This window comes from Vombatus ursinus, unplaced genomic scaffold (genome assembly GCF_900497805.2).
Source record: "Vombatus ursinus unplaced genomic scaffold, bare-nosed wombat genome assembly UNPS02014797.1, whole genome shotgun sequence".
Classification (NCBI taxonomy): domain Eukaryota; kingdom Metazoa; phylum Chordata; class Mammalia; order Diprotodontia; family Vombatidae; genus Vombatus; species Vombatus ursinus.
The window spans coordinates 3,644,544-3,665,557 of NW_020954575.1; the positions used below are offsets into that span (position 1 = coordinate 3,644,544).

General features: G+C 34.6%; 1 protein-coding gene across 1 annotated transcript in view; it reads right to left on the bottom strand.

Annotated features, from left to right (window-relative positions):
* Positions 1-21,014, bottom strand: part of MED13 (mediator complex subunit 13) — a 92,961-nt gene that overhangs the window by 56,821 nt on the left and 15,126 nt on the right. Inside the window, exons 4-8 of the mRNA XM_027870309.1 lie at positions 8,303-8,448; positions 7,524-7,721; positions 4,020-4,214; positions 2,266-2,428; positions 1,986-2,096 (exon numbers count right to left, since the gene is read on the bottom strand). Of these exons, the coding sequence (XP_027726110.1) occupies positions 1,986-2,096; positions 2,266-2,428; positions 4,020-4,214; positions 7,524-7,721; positions 8,303-8,448 (813 nt within the window). The remainder of the gene's footprint in view (positions 1-1,985; positions 2,097-2,265; positions 2,429-4,019; positions 4,215-7,523; positions 7,722-8,302; positions 8,449-21,014) is intronic.

Consider the following 21,014-nt stretch of genomic DNA (forward strand, 5'->3'; position numbering starts at 1 on the left):
ATTATCTCAGTTCATTTTCTTCCATAATACATGGTCACAGTTAATGCTGATTTTATTTTTCTGGTTCTGCTTTCTTCATTTCACATTTCATAAATATCATTCAAGATTTATGTTCGTCATATTTGTCTAACTACAATTGCTAGAATTTCTAATACTACATAAAATAAAAGTAGTTTAATTGGATATTTTTATTCTGTATTTCAGCCCCCTCCCTCTTTTACGGTGGGAACACTTTTAATGTTGCCACTGCAAACTGGCTCCTAGCTTTTCATTGTTGAGGCTTTTTATTCTCTTGAAGAAAAAGTTCTGTATTCTTAATGTTTTAAAGTCACGAATAAACGTTCAATTTTTTCTGCATTTATTATCAAAATTTTTGTTTACATGTTGTATTATGGAACATAAAAAAAATCTTTTCAAGCCTCGAATAAATTCTAGTGATAAATAATTTTTAGTCTCTTCTTACGGTTAATTAATATTTATTTAGTATTTTTACAACTACATTCATTACAGAAATTGGTCTTTGCCTTAAAATCAATATTAAGTCTTCCTCACGAGAGGTATTATCTAATGTCCATTTTTCAACACCATGGTATCACCGACTCATTTTAAAATGAAAAGTATATATTCTTCTGGAAAAAAAGCTCTGAGCTAAGGGTTTAGCCAATCATATTTTAAAATTCATTAAACTTTAAAATATGCAGGGGGAAGGACGCAACTGGTAATTTTTGAGTAAATACTACTACCCAAAATAGGATTCACTAAGAAAGCCATGACATTAAAACAAAAGCTTTAGAGTTAAATGTGACTCTGTCCTTTTCATCTTGAAACTCTAAGGCCAATAACATCTATTTTTACATTACATTAGAATCTTCAGGAAAAGAGACTTGTGGCTCTTTCGGTTAGTGGTGATTACCACTGTGGCTCTAGTAAGATAGCCTGGGAACATTCCTGACCTAGAATAATTTTTATGGTTGCTTCTTTAAAATTCAAAAGAAAAATGACAATATAATTCAATAGAAATACACAGATGGTATTCAACTAATTAATCCTCTGAGAATGTTCTATACCAGGATAACAATCAAGTCTCTTTAGTTATTCAAAGTTTCTTAATTTTTAAAATTAAGTGATCTGAATGGAGTAAAAACAAACATAACAGTTAACTAAGAGTTCATATACATGAGTATATGAATAAAGAGAATACATTTACCAGACCACAGTGTTCATAAAACTTAAATTTTGTATAGAAACTGAACTCAAACATTAAGTGTTCACAATACAAAAGACACTGTTTTAGGTCCTGGAGATAAAAAGATAAAAAGGATATAAGGTCTACCTTCAAGGAAATTACAATCCAATGGGAAAGGGAAGGGAAGAAGAAAATTTCTACAAGTCTCAGATATGCTGATTTATACAAACAGGAAATATCAATATATTAAGTTTCTGTATAATGAGGTACACCAAGAGTTGTTTGGAACAAAATGCAACTTGGTTCTTCACAACACCCGTTTCCAGAGGTACTTAGGGGCACAGAACAGTACAGGGAAAGTATTTATGGGGGGAAGAAAAATTAAAGTGGAATCCCTTAATAAAGTTTTTGCTTAGGGTCTCAAACTCAATTTAAAGTACCTGATATTCACAACAACCCATTACCATTTCAACTTTCACCAGACAATTCTACCAAGAAACAAAATTAGAAGTTAAAAAGAAATTTATTGTGAAAATGATACTAAATCACACTAGTATGGGAAAAAGAAGATATAATCATATTTAACATTGCCACTAGAGTTAATTTTTACACACCACTCTCATCATACAGATATAAACTCTGCCTACATCAGATATAAACCACCATTTTGTGATTTGCTATCTTCCAATCAAAAAGGGAAAATGTCCTAGACCTGAAAGTTCCTAAAGTTACAGCCTCTTTACTCACTTCCTTGTTCTATCCAACAATATAAAAGACCATTTAGCAACTTTGAATCTACCTTGAACAGCTGCAACTTGTCCTCTGTGTAGCCTCAACAAAATCCCAGGATGCAACTTTGTCTGCAGTTTCTTCTTCACATATACCACTTGATGAAGCAGAATACTTCCTCCTAAGATTTGAAATTGTTTAGAAATTATATTATTCTGTACTCTAGCTTAAGCTAAATAAATGCTTTAAAAATAAAGAGTTATACAGGAAAAACAAACAATAAAAAGTTTAAAATCTTAGAAGCAAAAATTTTCCAACACACCATTTCAGAACTTAACAGAAATACATACTTGTTCTGTGCTCTGTTCATATTGCATTCTTGCCAAACTCTATCCACCACCTGATTGGCTAGTTTTCTCGGTATTTTCCCACCATGATGGCTAGTACTATCCGAGTTGAATCCATCAGAAACAGAAGGAAATTTGACCCATTTTTGAGCAGACTGGGCATCAACTGAGGAAAAAAAAAAACAGAATACAGGATGGAAAGAGTAAAGTAAACAAATCTGTTTTAATAGGTTCGTTCTGGTTTTTTGTTTTTTGTTTTTGTTTTTTTTAAATCAATTGCTCTGACAAAATTGATTCCAGGTATTCAATGAATCCATTCATACAGAAATAGATAAAAAATTTATTTTAAAATACTGTTTAAGTACAAAAATTAGCCTCAGGGGAAAAAAAATCTTAAAAAACAGATCTTCTAAAAATGAGATAGTATTCAGTACCCATTAAGAAAGGACTATTTTAAACAACCAACGAAATATGCAAGTACTTATGTAGACATCAGTAACTAGTTACAAAAAGTAGGGGGAAAAAAAGATGCATCTTAAAATAGTAAAAATACTGCCACTATAAGCCATATTACCTCAAAGTAAGGGGAAGACAACAGAGAAATCAGGCAACTTTGTTTTGCAGAAAGCATGGAACTTGAAAATAGCCATTCTCTATAATTTCCCATTAACTACCATTTCTCTCCAGTGAAAATATCTCTCAAACCAGGACACATAGTGGTAAGCAGTGGTGTGTATTACTAACATAAAAGCTAGGTTTCTTCCCATTTTTAATAACCTCTTCATTCATCTAGTTAGTATTGCATAGCTTAAGATAAAATACACCTGCCTTCATAACTGTGCCCCTCAAAACAACATGACAACGGTTATTTTTTAAAAGTATCTGGGAAGGGGGAGACTGAAAATTGATAGACTTGCCTATAAACTAAAGGAACTGAATTGCTTGTCCTTACTCCCTGAGCTTAGCATATTTAAGAATATTAACAGGCTCTTAGTAGTTGTCTGAGGGTGGACCCATACCCAGTGGGAGTAATTTTCAGAAATGCTGTAGCTAACCACCCGAAGTCAATCCCAAAAGCACTACGAAAGTTGGTCTTAAGAGGCCCGAGGCATGATCCTAGATTGTCAAGGGAGGTGTGAAAGACTTTGTACATGGTTTTGTTTTGTTTTTTTTTTAAGACTCTGTACATGTAAATCCTTCTAGAGAAGGATGTTAGACATAGCCTAAACCACCAACAATGAAAGTCATTTATACTTTTCTCTAATTTGCCTTCAAACTCATTAAATTTCTCCTCATAGCACTAGCTGGAACGCCAGAAAACAAAATCTAAATAGTGCTCCAACTAGGGCTAATTGCAAAACAAATCAAAGTATATAGAATGTTCACCTTTTTGACTTCTCTGAACAACACTACAATTGAGAATATGTATATCCATTTTGCAAATTAAGAAACTGAAGCACAAAGTAAATGTCCAAAAAAAAGTTGGTGGCATCTACTCCATTGTGTTTTTTTAATATTTACAGACCACTGTTCTTATTTTATAATAGCTCAACTACCAAAACATGTTCATAGTTAGTGGTTTGATCTCAGTAACAACAATGTAATAAGTACTTATGCTTTTGTATTTTTAAAATGGAAACCAGTAAGGCAAAAACAGTTTTAGAACTTATTATATTCCTAAGAAGAATATATATGTATGAAGTCACCAATCAAAAACCAAATCCATTAAGAGTTAGAAAATAAGTTATTTATAATACCTGTTTGGACTTCCTCAGGAGATGTAGGTGGAGTCAGAGTTACTGAAGACATGGCAGGATCTCTTGTAGAGGCAGGCACTTGGTGGACACCCAAGCAAGTAGTTGAACAATGAGAAGATCCCATGGAGCTAGGAGTAGGAATGTCTGACTGAGGGACTAACACAAAGCATGCTGGATAGATCATTCGCACACCAGCTGAAGGGGGGGGAAAAGTCAAGTATTTATCTCAATTGCTAAAGACAAGTTTTATGATTTTTAATGCAACCAAAATCATGTGTCTTTCTACATGTGAAAGTATATGAAAATGCTAAGAGCAGAACTTAAACAGTGAAATGTAAGTTGGCTATGACAATTAAAATTTACATATCCAGTTATAAATAGACAGATCTAAAAAAGACAAGAGTGTTTTCTTTATATGTGTATGTAGATAGACAAGGCAAAAAAAATCCAAAAATCAAAAAAACTAAAGGCCATATCCTCATACTGCTTTTACCCTTCATTGTTGTTAGCTTAAATTATAGTCAATATCCAAACAAAAATATTCAAACGTGACAAAAAAATATTGTAATTACCATAACATGATGGAAGTTGATGGAAACCATTAACTTCAGTGTCCTTCACAAACTTTTCTGTATGTTTATCTTGATTGTATTACTATCTCTGTTATTATTTACATAGCAGTAGTCAATACAGATGCATATTGTTCTTTTGGTTCTAATTTGTTCACCTTACATCACTTGTCTTCCTCTATTTCTTTATATTCCTTGTAGTTAAAATTTCTTATAGTATAACATTCCCTTACATTCACATCATTATTTAACTTTTCTCCAGTCACTGGGCACACCACTGCTGTCTAGCTATTTATAACCTTCACAAAAAGAATTCAGAAGGCACTGAACATGGCAAATATTGAATCATATCACAAAGAATGAACCTGGTTGACAATCCCTAGAATGCAGAGGACTGGTTACCAACCATCAGCCAACAATTATTTATTAAATGTCTATTATGTGCCAAGCATCATGCTAAGTGCTGGATATACAAGTACAATAGGATAATTATTTTATAATCAGTTGACTGTGTGCAGTCAGACCATCAACTAATGCAGAGCAAAATGTCAAAATCATTACCAAAAAAACAAGGACAAAGTTGAGAAAATGATAACTGCATGTGATTAAAACAGTTCCAACTTGGCCTATTCAAAAACAGTACTGACACCAAAATGGATACTGGAAGAAAAATTGACAGGGACCATACCCAATTTCTATGGAAGTTTAACAAAAAAAAAAAAAAAAAAAAGGCTGCCTCCATGAGGAAGCCAAGCATCTAGAAACAGATTCAGTCAGCAAAACTCTTGATCACTCTGCCAAGCAGAGAGGAATGGCCAATGGCAACACCAGTTAGAATTTTTTAAAAATTCATTTGCAAAATGTTACAGAAGAAGATGGCAGAATATTAAAAGCTATCTAGCTTCAAAATAATGAAGAAAAGTGAAGGGAGAAAATCTGCAGAAAACTTGCAGAAGCAACTACAGTGGACCTTCCCAAGCAAATTTATAATTGAAACTGGAAAGGTGTTTACAAACATACCTAGAGGGGAGAAAGATTTGCCAGTATTTCTACAGGGATTCGTTATCATCAAGAACAGTTAAAAACTACTGCATATAGCTATCTCAGTTCTCAATGTGCTTCTAAGGACTTGGTAATGGCACTCGATAAATTTGGGAAGAACCAATGGAACACATACTACACAATACAGATGAAATTCATGCTGGGGAGGGGGTAGAGGGTGAGAAGAATTCTAAAAACAATGACCAATTTTTCCAAGTACTCTCAAAGAGAAAATATTGAATGTTAGGGGGCCAGGGTGGAGGGCATGGAGAAAATAATGGATGATATTATCACCTAAAAGGCACCTGTGGCAGTAGCAGTAACACACTTGTATGTTCACTTTCTAACTGCTGTAAAACCTTTGTAAATAATCTATGCAAGAATTAAGGGTATCCTTAATAAAAAAGGAGAGGGCAAGAGGCAGCCTTTTGCCAAAGTTTTCTACAGCAGATCGCATCTTCAATCACATAACTGATTGAAATATGAAGAGAATATAAGACTGCACTGTTACTTTGTTGGGTTTTGTTTTTTCCAAAGCATTCAACTTGGTAGAATGAAATATAGCCCTAAAGACTCTTTTCTGTGCACATATCATACAACATTGCTAAATAAAACATCAGCAGAATATCATTGAATCAAGTTATCAAAAGCAAGGCATGAAAAAGGAAGATCCACACTACCTAAAAGGTATTTGTGCTGTTAGAAGCTGTCCTAGTGGACAGAAAAGAGAGCAAGGTCTTCTAAGATACCGTAGATAGCATTGAGATAATTGCATCAAGTCCCAGAATAATATCAAGTCTCCTCAAGGAGTCACTCAGAGTCACTTAAAGAATGAGACTAACAATCTACTCAGGGGGAAAAAAAAAAAATCAAATGACCAAATTCATAGAGTTGGATGGGTAATCTATCAATACATGTATCTTAGGTGGATATTGCAAGAGGAGATATGGGGCTGGGCTGCACTGGACAAATTGCAGTGCTTTCATATTAATTTCAACTTACCCCCTAATGCAAAATCCAAATTAAGACCATTATTCCCTCAGTGATGCTACATAGGGCTGTAAATGCTACTATACACAAGGAATCAAAACTGCAGGTAATAATAACAATGCATGGTAGGTAAACGCAGGTTTCTTTTATTTTTGGCTAGGCAAGGGGGTTAAGTGTACTTGCCCAGGGTCACACAATTAGTAAGTTCAAGTGTCTGAGGTCGGATTTGAACTCAAGTCCTCCTGACTCCAAGGCTGGAGCTCTATCCATTGCGCCACCTAGCGGCCCCTTAAAAGCAGGTTTCAGCTCATCACCAATTATCATTTTTACACTAGAAGTGGTACAAAAAGTTATACAAAAGAAACAGAATCAGAAAAGATGTGGTGTGATCATGTCTGTGCCCCTGGAAGAAGTACACACCTTGAGGAAATTTCACATATATTGCAATATTGTTACCTTTAGTATAATTTGTTATTTCTATATATCCAATTTTGCATCCAAGTGTTACTCGATGAGTCATCAGTTAAACTACTACTTTAAGTATATTGGCTTTATTACTAAGCATATTTATCATAGTTTTTCTGAAGACATGCTCATGTTTCTCCTATTTTTTCACTGTTATAATGAAACTTTGAGAAGTTTCTGCTTTCAAAATAGTATTTCTCTATTGACTGAAGTTAGAAATAACTGAAAGTGTCCCATGTTTCTCTAAAAAAAAATTTTTCTGGGGGCAGCTAGGTTGGGCAGTGGAGAGAGCCTTGAAGTCAGGAGGACCCGAGTTCAAATCCGGCCTCAGACCAAACACTTGACACTTACTAGCTGTGTGACCCTGGGCAAATCACTTAACCCCAACTGCCTTAAAAAATTTTTTTTTCTTTAGCATCTATATACAGAGAATGCATACCAACAAGAACTTCCACAGCAGCTAGAGAGTCATCTTCCCAATCCATATCTTCCTGCTTTTCTTCTGATACCTCCTTCAAGCATGATGAAATAGGATAAAATTGTTTCCATTCACCAATCAATTTCTTGGTGGATGAATCAGACATCTTGAATGCTTGTCCTGTTAGAGTGCCATTTAATCCAAATGGACTTAAGATAACTAGAAACACAAAAAGTTTCATCAATACAATAAGCATTTATTAAACATCTACTAGATGCCAGTATTGTACAAGAAAAACAACAACAACAAAACATCACGGTCCCTCCAAACTATGGAATCTGCTCTCAGGGAGTTGTTATTACTGAGAGAGAAGAAAGATGAATGTGAAATATAGCATATGAACATTTATAGTCATGTCACTTATGCATTTAAAAAGTGACATCATACCAGACTGTTTTGGTCAACAGTATAGAAAATGTCTTTTGATTATTTTAGAAAAAGGAATCATCTAATAACAACCTCAAAAATCCTATAATAAGATTCATCTTATAATAACAACTTCATACCTCATTGACATGCATTATATGAAATCTTAACATTTATGTTCAAGGGCTTCCTGATAATACTTAGCTATGACAAGCTTTCATTCATCAGTAATAGAAGAGAATTACTGAGAGGCTCAGGGGGAGAAGCCTTAGAATTCATAACTAAAAATTTCTGTTCTCAGTAAGGATATTCCTAGGGCATAAAGTAACAGAAGAACTGTCCAAATAGGGAAAACAAAATTGAAGGAAACATACCTTGAAAAGGGTTATTAGATTGTTGAGCAAGGGTGATGTGCTCTTCACTAAGAAGATATACAGGCTGGTGCTGGTTAATTTCCACGCTGGTACAAACATTGCTGTCCCCGTGCAAGAAAAAAGTGAAAGAGCAGGACAAGTGTTCACTGATTAAAAAAAGAAAAAAGAGTTTAAGTTTAAAGTGATGTGACTAAAGTAAAAGACTAGGGTTTGTTTTCCCAAATATATTTTCGTACTACTACCAAATATTTCCTGTTTGTGTAACAGATACATTTACTCTATTTGATGCTAGCCAGGCTTGCTCCTTACCAAGAAATTATGCCATCAAATAGCACATTTAAAAACATTTATCTGAGTGAGCATGTTGCAAAGAGTTGTACAGTGTTCAAGCAAAAATGCCCAAGGATGCACATAAGTACATCCCTAGAATTAGTCTGTACCACAGTCTTATTCCTGGAAGAGTCAAATCCAAGAATAAAGGGGGAAACAGGGGAAGGAAAGACAATGAGGTTTAAAAAAAAAAAAGAGAGAGAGGAGAAAAGTACTTTCTTTACCCACTCAGTTTTCTACTATTCTTTCTTCTTCTGCCTTAAGAGTTCATTCTTAAAAACAATTCTTCTGAAAGCTGCCTAATCACAATTTAGTCACTATATCATATACATATTAAAATAAGTTATTCTTGTACATGTCCACAAGGTTAAAAAAATTAGCAAAGGTTTCAAAAATAGTCAATTTAAACTTCATCAAAATACCTAGGGGTGGCTAGCAAAGAAGTGAACAATATTTGTTTGAGTATCTACTCAAGTATCTACTGGTGTAACTGAAATAATAAAATCAATTGATTAGTACAGAGGCTACCAATCACAAAGATCCTAAGGAATCTCCACCAGCAAACAGACATTATTTTAACTTCACTTAAGCTAATGCTACATAACACCTGAGATAAAAATGTGAATGGACTGGCCTTTTGTTCTCTATAAATTTGATATAAGATTTAGGTGGTAGTGAATCCTAACTCAAGAGGAGTCAGGGCAGGCCAATTATATCCCCCACCCATTAACAGTTATTGAGTCTGCCACTTTTCAGGCAGAAGTAAATATTATACTACCCATCTTCCACAAGGATGTTTTTCCTAAGGTACTAATTAGACCATGTCTTTCCCCCAATCAATAAACTCCAGTGGCTCCCTATTGCCTTTAAAATCAAAAACAAAATCCTCTGGCATCTAGCATCCTTTATAACTTGGCCTCAACTTACCTTTCCCCAAGCTTATTATATCTCACTTCCCTTCCAGCATTCTGGCTTTCTAGATGTTCTTCACACATAACATTTCATCTACTGTCTTTGATTTTGCACAGGCTGCTCTACCCCCAAATATACTTGGAACAAATTTCCCTTCTCATCTCCATGACTTAGAATCTTCAAATTCCTTTGACACTCAATTCTAATACCCAGTCTCAGGAGGCTTTTTCTGATCCATTCAGTTGCTAGTGCCTCTCTGGCCAAATTAGCTGTATATACTTAAATATGTACATGTTGTATCACTTAGTAGCATGCAAGCTCCTTGGAGGGGCAGACTACTTGATTTTTTGTCTTTGTATTCCCATCACAGAGCCTGGTTGCAGAACCAACACTAAATAAATGCTTGTGGATTCATATTTATATTTGTCTCTTCAGTAACCTAACGGCAGATTTTAAAATTTGGATTGTTCCTATGATTCAGCAAGAACATATCTATCTGCACAGCTCCAAGCTAGGGTAAGTTCTCTACCAGTGTTTCTGTAAACTTCCCTTTCATGCTTTGAACGCCTTCCCAGTAAGGGTTGATTTGTTTTTGTCCGTCTGGCCCAGCTCCCTCAACATCAAATAGATCACAGTAGGTACACAAATGCTTGTTAACTCTAAATATGCCAAAGAACTGCCCATGTTTAAGCCACAAAAAAAAAAAATCGCTATTTCGAAATAAATGTTAATTGTCTACTTGTTTAAAAGAAGGGCTAACTTTGTCCAGGTATCAATATTTAGTAGAGTGGTCACCTTTAAATTATAATGATTTAATATGGCTCTGGACAATCATACTTCATTAACCTTAATCCAGTGCCAAATTACATAAAAAAAGACAAAGTTTCCACTATTTCTTTTTCCTAGAGAGGTAAAGATATTTCAGAACTTGTGTTTGGCAAGTTTCTCATTCCATTACTTATTTCACTGGCAGTAAACAAATTCTGACATCCCTATTGGATTCACTAATAGGGAGAAAATAATTAAATTACCCTCCAAGTTTTTGTACTCAAAAGTCAACAGTATTCTTGTGTGTCAACTCTTGGGAATTAAGGTTGGTGTAACTTACAAAATTAGGTAAAACTATAAAACCTTTACCATAATCAACTTATAAAACATCTCTATGTCATTAGAATTCTTTAAACATAAGATAACTATGCAATTCTTAGAATTTAAAAAAAAATCTTGCAACTGTCATCATTTGGATATAGGAACTTTTTTTTTACTTTATTTTTTTTAGCACAATGTATTCATTTTCCCCCTACAAACACCTGAAAAAGAAAAAGTTGTGTCAAAGACCATCCAGAATACTTGACAACTAGCTATACTAGTTAAAACCTGGATATATATCAAACCTTATTTTTATCTTTCCTATACCTTTGGATTAACTATCAATATACCCAGCCTTCATATCTTTTTTTTACCATAAGTTTTGTTTTCTCAGTAGGGCAGGAAAACAGTAATATGCATTACATTTCGTTTCCTAAAATGATCAGTTGAATGCCAGTAAAGCTGGCAAAGTTTGAATCCTGCCTCAAGCACTCACCCTGTGAGCCTATACAAGTCTCTAAACCTCTCTTGAAATTAGTTTCCTCATCTGCAAATTGAGGAAAATGCACCTACCTCACAGGGTTGTTGTAAGGATGAAGTAAGATAACACAGGAAAAGTACTGCAAACCTTAAAGCACTACATAAATATTAGTGATTTACCTATTTATTTAGCTGAGGGAAAGATGGTAGTAGAATTAAAACCATCAACATTTTAATGCTTTAATCACTAAAGATAAATTTACAAAACAGACTGATATTTCTAATGTGTTATGTATGTAATGGACAGGATCTATGGAAGCTCACATTTTTTTTCCTCAAAAATATTTATGTGAAAACTAAAGGGGAAACTCAGAGCAAGATGAAATAGTAATAAAGAACTATGACAACAAATGATAAATTGATCTTCAATTGTGGTGGGGAGAGGTGTTGAGAACAAAATAAAGAACTATCTTGAATGGTTGTATTGTTCTGAAACATTAGCCTTCTTATAAATTTATCAAAGAAATTTACTTTTAAATGCCATTAATAGCTCCTTAAACCCGAATAAATACAATAGAAATGAGAACAGAGATAATTAAGTTAAAATGAAATCAAGAAAAAAAAAAAGGGATAAAACATAAATGACCAGTTTTTAAAATCACAGCTACAGGAACCTGTTTGGTTATTTTTAAACATCAAAAAGTGTCTACTACAACTAAATAAGAACTATCTTCTCTATAATATTTTTAAAATCTGAATTGCAAATTATAGCAAATATTTGCAAGTATAAGCAACCTAAAACAAATGCTCCAAGTTCTTATATCTTAAAAGACAAAGGGAATAAATGAATTTATTTTATTTGACTACGGACATTTGTTACAAGGGTTTAGTTTTTACTTTTCTTCAGGAGAAAATAGGTAGAAGGAAGAGGAAATGCTTGCTAAGTGAAAAAGAAAATTTTAAGATAAAGGTGAAGAGACCAGAATTTTACATACTATTCCTTCCTTAACAACCAAGGAAATATACTTCCTAAGCTAACATATAAAACATGTTAATAAATTTTCCAAAGAAAAAAATTTAAATCATTTAGCTCTTTTCTGACTCCAATGAAAATGGAAACAAATACCTAAACAAAATGTACAAAAACTAAATTAAACGTCTTAGTTGTCAAACATTCAAGACAAGATTAAGTCTTACTACTCTATGAAAAGTACATTCCCCTTTTCTGATACTCCTTTTACTCTCCTAAAATGCCCATTTGTATTTTTAAGGAAGAAATAAGAATATAGCTTTCGGATATAAACTGCTAAATTTGTCTCCTAGAGGTCTCTGTAGCAACCCAATATTCCAAAGAGACAGTCACGTGATCACTGCTCTTACTCCTGCTGTTTATCCTGCACTGTCCTACTTTCAATGCAGCTTTCAATTCCAGCTGTCTACAGGAGAAAAATATCACTGGTTATACTCTTAGCACATGTTCTTAATACAGTCTCATTAGCACTGTTGTTTAAAAAAAAAGTTTTAAAAAAGAAAATCATTTTTGTGCAAAGTATAGGAAGATTTTTACATGTAAAAACATGAAAAATTACTTCAATTTCTGAATATTAAATATTGCTGTAGTAAATTAAATGAAGTATTATACTTTAAAAATTAATCATCATTACCATTACCTTTAATTCCACATGGCAAAAAATAAAACCAATAAATAGCAATATAAAGCACTAAACCTTGAATTCAGAGCGACTTTTATTTTGAGACACTATTCAGGACTTCACAGCATTTTAATCTTTACAACACTTTATTCACAAAATATTTGGGCACCCAAGTATGCAAAAAAAAAAAAAAAAAAGAGAGAGAGAGAGAGAAAAGAAAAGGAATTCGTGCTTTCCAGGAACTCAGAACTCAACATACATATGACAAACATGGATGGGGTATATAGCATTTATGAAACGAAGAAAAGAGAGACCATATTTTTCCTAGTGTAGAATGGAATGCTCCCTATTTAAGTATTAGAACTGTGCAAACTAAATAGATGAAAACATGCCTACAGAATATCCAAGTCATTTATGTATGTGTGTGTGTATATATACATTCATATATTCATTCTACCACAGCTGACCTATTCTTAGCATTACTATTAGATTATCCTAGAGATAATATAGTAAAGTGCTTTGCAAACCTCAAAATACTATATAGTACCTATTACTACTGGGAAGTCCGTCAAACCTCTTAGCTTTTCTGTGCTCAAAGTCACAATTAGTCTAAAGAAATGCTAAACTACAACCTATTTTTGGGGTGGCAGGGGAATGAGAAGGGAGGTTTACTCCCTTAGGCAGCCCTGCCTTTACTGTAAACTTTCAAGAACAGATTGCTAATACTATTATTAAAGTAACAAGAATACACTTTTCGATGAAAATATTTGCAATATATTCCCAAGAAAAGATAAAAACTACCTCTATCCAGATAAGGCTTAACAGCTTTATTATCTATGGACCTTTTGTACACCTTCTAGAACTTAACATCTGAGCAATACATTGAAGAATATGTAGAAACAACATTGTTATTCTGGCCTACAATTGCAAGCACTGGAGTTTTATTATCTCCCATCACTTGAAACTGCACAATGCAAGTGATTTTGATAGGGTGCAAACTATTTTCAAGTTTTCATGCCTTACAGCATTCCCTGTGTTGTAATAGCTATCTAGATGCCTTAAAAATTCCCATTCTGAAGACTATTAATTGAATAGTCCGTTTATTATTTTTTTAATTAATGAGTAAACCTCAGTTTTTAGGGAAATTAAACACATTCTCACTTCATTTATATTTACTAGAAGTGAACTTTGTTCTGTCAAAGGATAGCCAAAAACATTTTTTTCCTCATCAGAAAGAGGAGAATAATTTTTAAGAATTAAATTGTCTCGTGAAAATGTCTGGAAAGTTTGAAGACATGGAATTCAAACCATGCTAATCTTAGAGAATTTAGCACTACAGACAACTAGAAACTGTATTTACATACTGAGTGCTATTCTGAGTCAATATAAAAAGGATTTGTGATTCTGACACTGTTGGAACTTATTCTATGGATGAAGAATGCAAACCAACTTATGACCTACTCTTTTCAGAGCGACTTAGTAATTTGCTCACGGTCATAAAATTATTAAGTGATAGAGGCTAAATATGAAGTAAAACATTCCTGACTCCAAGTTTGGAATTCCAGACACTATGCTCCTGTGGCATAGATTTCGTTCATCAAAAAACAATTACCGAATACAAAATTAACATATAAGTCTACCCTTGATAACAAGCACTAAGAGGGCTGGCTACAAGTAGATCTACTTGTCTAGAACAGATAAACACGAGAAGCAAGAAGAAAGCTGTAGAAACTACAGAAACTATAATCCCAATCTAAATGGTCCATTGCTAATAAAAATAGGTCTTTTGTAGGCAATCTGGGACATTGCTGGGACTCTGTCCTCTCCACACTGCTGTCTAAAAGACACAATAACTGATTCATCTGGCTTATGAGAGAAGGGACGACAAAAGGCAGTAATTGTCATAGCCCTACACTCGTCAAAACCCAAGTTAGTTCAATGGAATGAAATTCTGCCTACAGGTGTTGCTACCTCCAACAGAGCCCTATATTTAAAGGGGAAATAATTAGGACTATAGTCAAACTTGATTTCTTAAAGTCTGCAAATTAAACTCCATTTCAGTAACTGGCTTTCAGGAGTTTTTCCAGGCAATTAGTGGTTTTCATACACATAAACATAATACATTCATTTTGTAGGGAAAAATCCCATAGAGACACTCTTCCTCCTTTAAAAAAAAAAAAGTGGGAGAGGGGGAAGTTCCCATTCTCTCTTGCCCACAATGCTGAAATATCTCATAATTCATTAGACTGAATAGTATGTCACCTTCTTAAAAAGATACTTAGTCCCTGGGTCAGACTTAGAGATTGTATGCAACTGTGCCTCTGATCCAGTCTCTATTGTTTTATACCTGGCAAGGATTCATCTCATCCTTCATGAGTCACCAACCTACACAGCTTCTTCAAGTTGAGGTCAAAGATCAACAGCTTTTTACTGCAGGGTACAAATTCCAAAAACAGATTTAACAACAGAACATTAGATTTTTATATTAATTTCGTAGAAAAGTCGAGTACAATTCTCCCTTCTCTGGTTGGGGAAGAAGAGTAAAATGAAATAACTTCCATAAGAAGATAAAGTTTTTTATACCTTCTAGGGAATTTAAACAGCTGATGAAGATGCAAACTTCATGTATCAATATATACTACTAACCTACTAGATAGCATGTATCTAAAAGTTGATCTTAATGATCTTTTTCTACCATAAATATCTTCCTAGATGTATCAGGAATTTATGAGTATACAAGCTAACACGTAGTATAGACAACTATTTTTCTGCAATAAGTTTCACATAGATATCAATGAACTAAACAAACACTTGCAATAATTCTCTATGGGAACCACATCTAAAAAATAACACTGGAAGTAACAAGACTGTTATTAATAAAATAGCTTAAGAATACCTCATCTACTAATGTTTCTTCCTCCTTCCCAAACATAACATGTATCTTTATTAAATTAATTCAATGGGGGTCATGTGAGCAATAAGATGGCAAACTAGACATTTTCTCCAATCCCTGTGACCTCTCAAACCTCCCCAAAACAGAAATTATGCACCAAAGTTGTTTCCATGGCCTAGGACACCAAGAATCCAAAAAAAGTTGGAAACAAAAAAAACCCAATCCAACCCAAAATCCAGGAACTGATGCTCAATTACCTTGAGCTAACATCAGCACAACACTCTCCCCTCTCCCCCAACTTCTGCCACCAAAGACAGAACACAGGCCTATATCAAACATCAAAACCCATTCCTACACCCTGGTCCCTTCTCCTTCCTTCCAGTGCTGTAGACACCCTGACTCCAGGATATGGAAGTTTCCTTGGGCCTCAACAACAGTGTGACCAAAGTCCTTCTGGAGAAAAGCCTGCTAGGAACTGCAACCTGGAAGCACCAAACTCGCTCCAATGCTCTGAACTACCAGTGACAAGGAGAGCAGGCTCTGAATTGCCTGTGCCTGGCCAAAGAACTAAGGAAAAAAGGGAATGGGACAGGTCACCAGAACAGGACACTGTGCACATGGAAGGCTGTGCAGCATTTCATCAAGCCTGACCACCCAAAAGTTGGTTGGAGTAGAGATCTAGGGCTGGTGATCCATGAATTGACCAGTGTGGGAAGACACTGAAATGCTTTGAGATCTACCCCTAAGGCAGGGCAGGGAGTCAGAAGTAAGCAAATAAGGAAAATGGTTGCAGGCACTGGACTAAAAGTGTCAAAGACTCCAGGAAAATCAATTCAATGAATATTTATTACCTACTATATGCAAGGCACTGTTCTAAGTGGATTGTAAAAGTATCTTTATCATCTTGTTTAATCTCTTGCTTTAAAAAAGTAGGCAAAATAATAAATATAATACTAATAGCTAGCATTTATATAGTGTTTTAAAGTTTACAAAACACTTTACAAATATCTTTTTTTATCCTCTCACAATAACCCTTGAAGTTAGGTGCTGTTTTTAACTCCATTTTACAGATGAGGAAACTGTGACAGACAAAAGGTTAAGTGATTTACTCAAAGTCCCCAAGATAGTGTCTCTGGTTGGATGTGAATGCAAGTCTTAGACTTCAGGTCTAGCACTTTTATCTACTATGCCACCTATCATTTGTTTTTTATTTCTTTTTTTGTTTGTTTGTTTGTTTTAGGCAATTGGGGTTAAGTGACTTGCCAGGGTCACACAACTAGTAAGTGTCAAGTGTTTAGTCTGAGGCTGGATTTGAACTCAGGTCCTCCTGACTTCAGGGCTAGTCCACTGCGCCACCCAGCTGCCTGTTTTTTATTTGTAACTGACTTCTGAAGATCATTTCAGATAGCATTCTACCACCCTGTTTGGTAGGCTATTCTAAAAGTTAAATGTCCTGAAGTTGAATCTTTTAAAAAGGTATACATTAAATATTTGTCACAGAAATTTAAACCTATTTTCCCCTGCTCACTTCTCTGCCTACTTAGTCATATGACAGTTATTAGTAGGAGACAGGAAACCCAATGAGAACAGCTAGGTGATCCAGTGAATACAGCACCAGGCATAGGGTCAGGAAGATCTGAGTTCATATCCAGCTTCAGATACTTACTAGGTGTGTGATCCTGGGCAAGTCAATTAACCCTGTTTGCCTCAGTTTCCTCATCTGTAAAGTGAGCTGGAGAAACAAATGGCAAACTATTCCACTATCACTGCCAAGAAAACCCCAAATGGGGGGGAGAGGATTTGAGGGAGTAGAAGAGGACAGCTAGGTAGTACAGTGGACAGAGCACCTGCCTTGGAGTCAGGAAGACCTGAGTTCAAATCTGACCTCAGACACATGATACTTAATATGTGACCACAGACAAGTCACTTAAACCTGATTCCCTCACCAAAAAACAAACAAAAGAAAAAAACCCCAAATGGGATCATGAAGAGTCAGACACAACTGAACAACAACATCAAGAATAACAGGAACCCAAAAAGTATAACATTTTTCTCTTCTCACAACGTTCAAATCCCAATAATTTTGAGTATAATTTTTCCTTGGTCAATTAAGTTTTTCACAAGCTACCTAGCCAGTTTTAATAACTAATCTTTGTCAAAATTAGAAAAGAGAGCATTATGCTTCTGCCTCAAAATGGGCTGAATACAATTATATATATAATACATGCTATATATACACTATATACTGTAGTATATAAAGATATAGCATATATAGTTAGATATATGACTATAGTAAATAGTTAAATATATAGCATAGTTAAAATATATCAACAAGTCTTCATGTATCCTTCCTATGCTACTCCAAAGGGATTTCTATCTTAAAATTTTCTGTACATCCATCTACATAAACTACCATGCCAAGTAGTATTGTAAAATGTACCTAATTGTAACCACAACCTAGCAAAAAACTGGAAATTGAGGGGACACCCATCAATTGGGGAATGGCTGAACAAGTTGTGGTACATGAATATAATGGTACTCTTATTGTTCTATGAGAAATGATGAGCAGGCAGATTTCAGAAAAACCTAGAAAGACTTACATGAACTGATGCTGAGTGAACTGAGCAGAACTAGAAAACACTGTATATAGTAACAGCAACATTGTGTGATGATCGACTGTCACAGAATTAGATCTTCTTAGCAATACAATGATCCAAGACAATTCCAAAAGACTCATGATATAAATGCTAACCACAACCAGAGAAAGAACTATTGAGTCTGAATGTAAATTGAAGCATACTATTCTTTTTTTTTGTTTTTTCTTTCTCGTAGTTTTTCCCTTTTGTTCCGATTCTTCTTTCACAACATGACTAATATAGAAATGTTTAACATGATTGTACATGTATAACCTATATCAGATTGCTTGCTGTCTTGAGAGAAGAGAGGGAAGGAGAATGTGGAACTCAAAATCTTACAAAAATGAATGCTGGAAACTATCTTTACACGTAATTGGAAAAAAATAAAATACAATTGAATTTTTTTTTCTTTTCTTTTTTGGCTAGGCAATGGGGTTAAGTGACTTGACCAGGGTCACACAGCTAGTAAGGGTCAAGTGTCTTGAGTCTGGATTTGAACTCAGGTCCTCTTGACTCCAGGGCTGGTGCTTTATCCACTGCACCACCTAGCTGCCCCCAATACTACTGAATGTTAAAAAAAAAAATTGTAACCTCAACTAAAACTATAAACTCCTTAAAGGCTGAAGAATTTTATAGAATAAAAAAGCTTTTCTTCACATGAATTTGGACACACTAGGTTGAATAACGGCCCCCAGAAACACACTATGTACAGTATGATACAAGTTAGTTTTACTTCTATTCAGAAAAATAAAGTTCAACTGTTTTCCCCATGATGCTTGCTAAGCATATAGACATGTACAATGAATTATCAATAAATGTGCTCAACTATCTACACCTGCTGCCTCTACTTCACCATCCACTCAATCGTCAACCTCCAGCAATCTGGTTTCCTGCTCTTTTACTTCAATTATGCCCTATGAGGTCTCCACTGACCACACAATTGCTCAATTCAAAGGCCTTATGGTCACATCATAAATTAAAGCACAGAATGGAGATAACTTTTCCAACCATGGATGGGGAAAGACTTCTAGACCAAAGGAGGAACAGAGGATCAACAGGAGATAAAATAGACAACACTGATTACATAAAACAGAAGCTTCTGTACAGACAAAAATCAATGCAGTTAAACTTAAAAGGGAAACAGTTAGGAAGTCTTTGCAACAAGCTACTCAGATAAAGGTTTGCTATCTAGGTTATCTATGGAACAGATTCAAACATGTAAAAATAAGAGCCATTTCTGAATAAATGGCTTAAAGTAAGGATATGAACAAACAATTATCAAAGAAAGAAATCCACGCTATCAATAGCCATACAGAACTGGAAACTAAGGAGACACTCATTAACTGAGGAATGACTGAAAAAATTATGGCATATGAATATAACAGAATATTATGGCACTGTAAGAAATGACAGAAGTGATAGACTCTGAGAAACCTGGGAAGACTTACATACTTGATTCAGAGTTAAATGAGAACTAGGAAAACAACTTATACAGTGACTATAATCCTGTAAAGAAATCCAACTTCAAAATATTTAATAACTATTATTGAAGCACTAACTCCAGAGGATCCATGCTGAAAGAATGACAGCCACTAACTTAAGGTGCAAAATGAAACATACATTTTCAGACATGTATAACATATATATTCGTTTTGCTTGACTATTTATTATATAGGAAAGTTTTTGGTTTTTGTTTTTTTTTTTAAATTTAGAGAGAGAGAAGTAATAGTGAAACCAAAGGGAGGGGGTCTTTGAAGCAATTTTTTTTTTAAATGCAAAGAAGAGAACAGAAGTTCAGAAGGAAACAGTGGACAAGACAACTTTGAAACTCATCTGTTGAATTTGTTCTATTCATATATATACATACACACACATACACTTTAAAGCAAGTTGTATGTAATAAGATTCCGTTTCATATACAATCTACATACACAATCAGCAACCTTCAGTTCTCATCCCCTTTGACTTTTTCTAGTCTATAGAACTGATAATTCCCATATTTATTAATAATTTCTCTTCTTTCCATGATATTGTTCTTTCTCAATTCACCTCTTGTCTGACCGCTCTTTTTTACCCCTTTGCTTATTCATCTGCTTCTTGTACCCTAAGCATTAATGTCCTCCAAGGTTCTGTCCTCAGCCTTCTTCTCAATCTCTCTTGGAGATCTCATCCACTCCCACTGCCTTACCTGAACAGAAGATTTAATTTATACATCCAGCCTTTATCTGTGTCACACATTTACAACTGTCTACTTTTATCTCCCCGGGTTAAGTTCCATCACAACCCTAAACCTGCTTAAACAACTGAACATCTCTCTGCCCCTTCTCCCCCAACCAAAAACAAAAATCCACCCACCTCCCAAATTTGCTATTTCTCTTGGATTCGTGACTCTTCCTTCTTCACTACATTCAGTCAAATGGTTGTCAAGTTCTGTTTATTTGAACCTCCCCAAATTTTCCTATCCCTTCCTTTCCACATTCCAAACTACCAAACTACCAAACTGGTTCAGGCCCTTCCCATCTATTATCTAGACTACTGTAATGATCTAAACTGGTCTATCCTTAGTCTCTCCATTTTCTAAAATGCCTTTCACAAAGTGCCAGAATAATTTTCCTAATGAAGATGTCCAACTTCACTTACACAATAAAATACTGAAAGGTTTTCTAATCCTACTGCCTTCACTATAATATACACCTTCACTACACCTGCCTAGAATATCT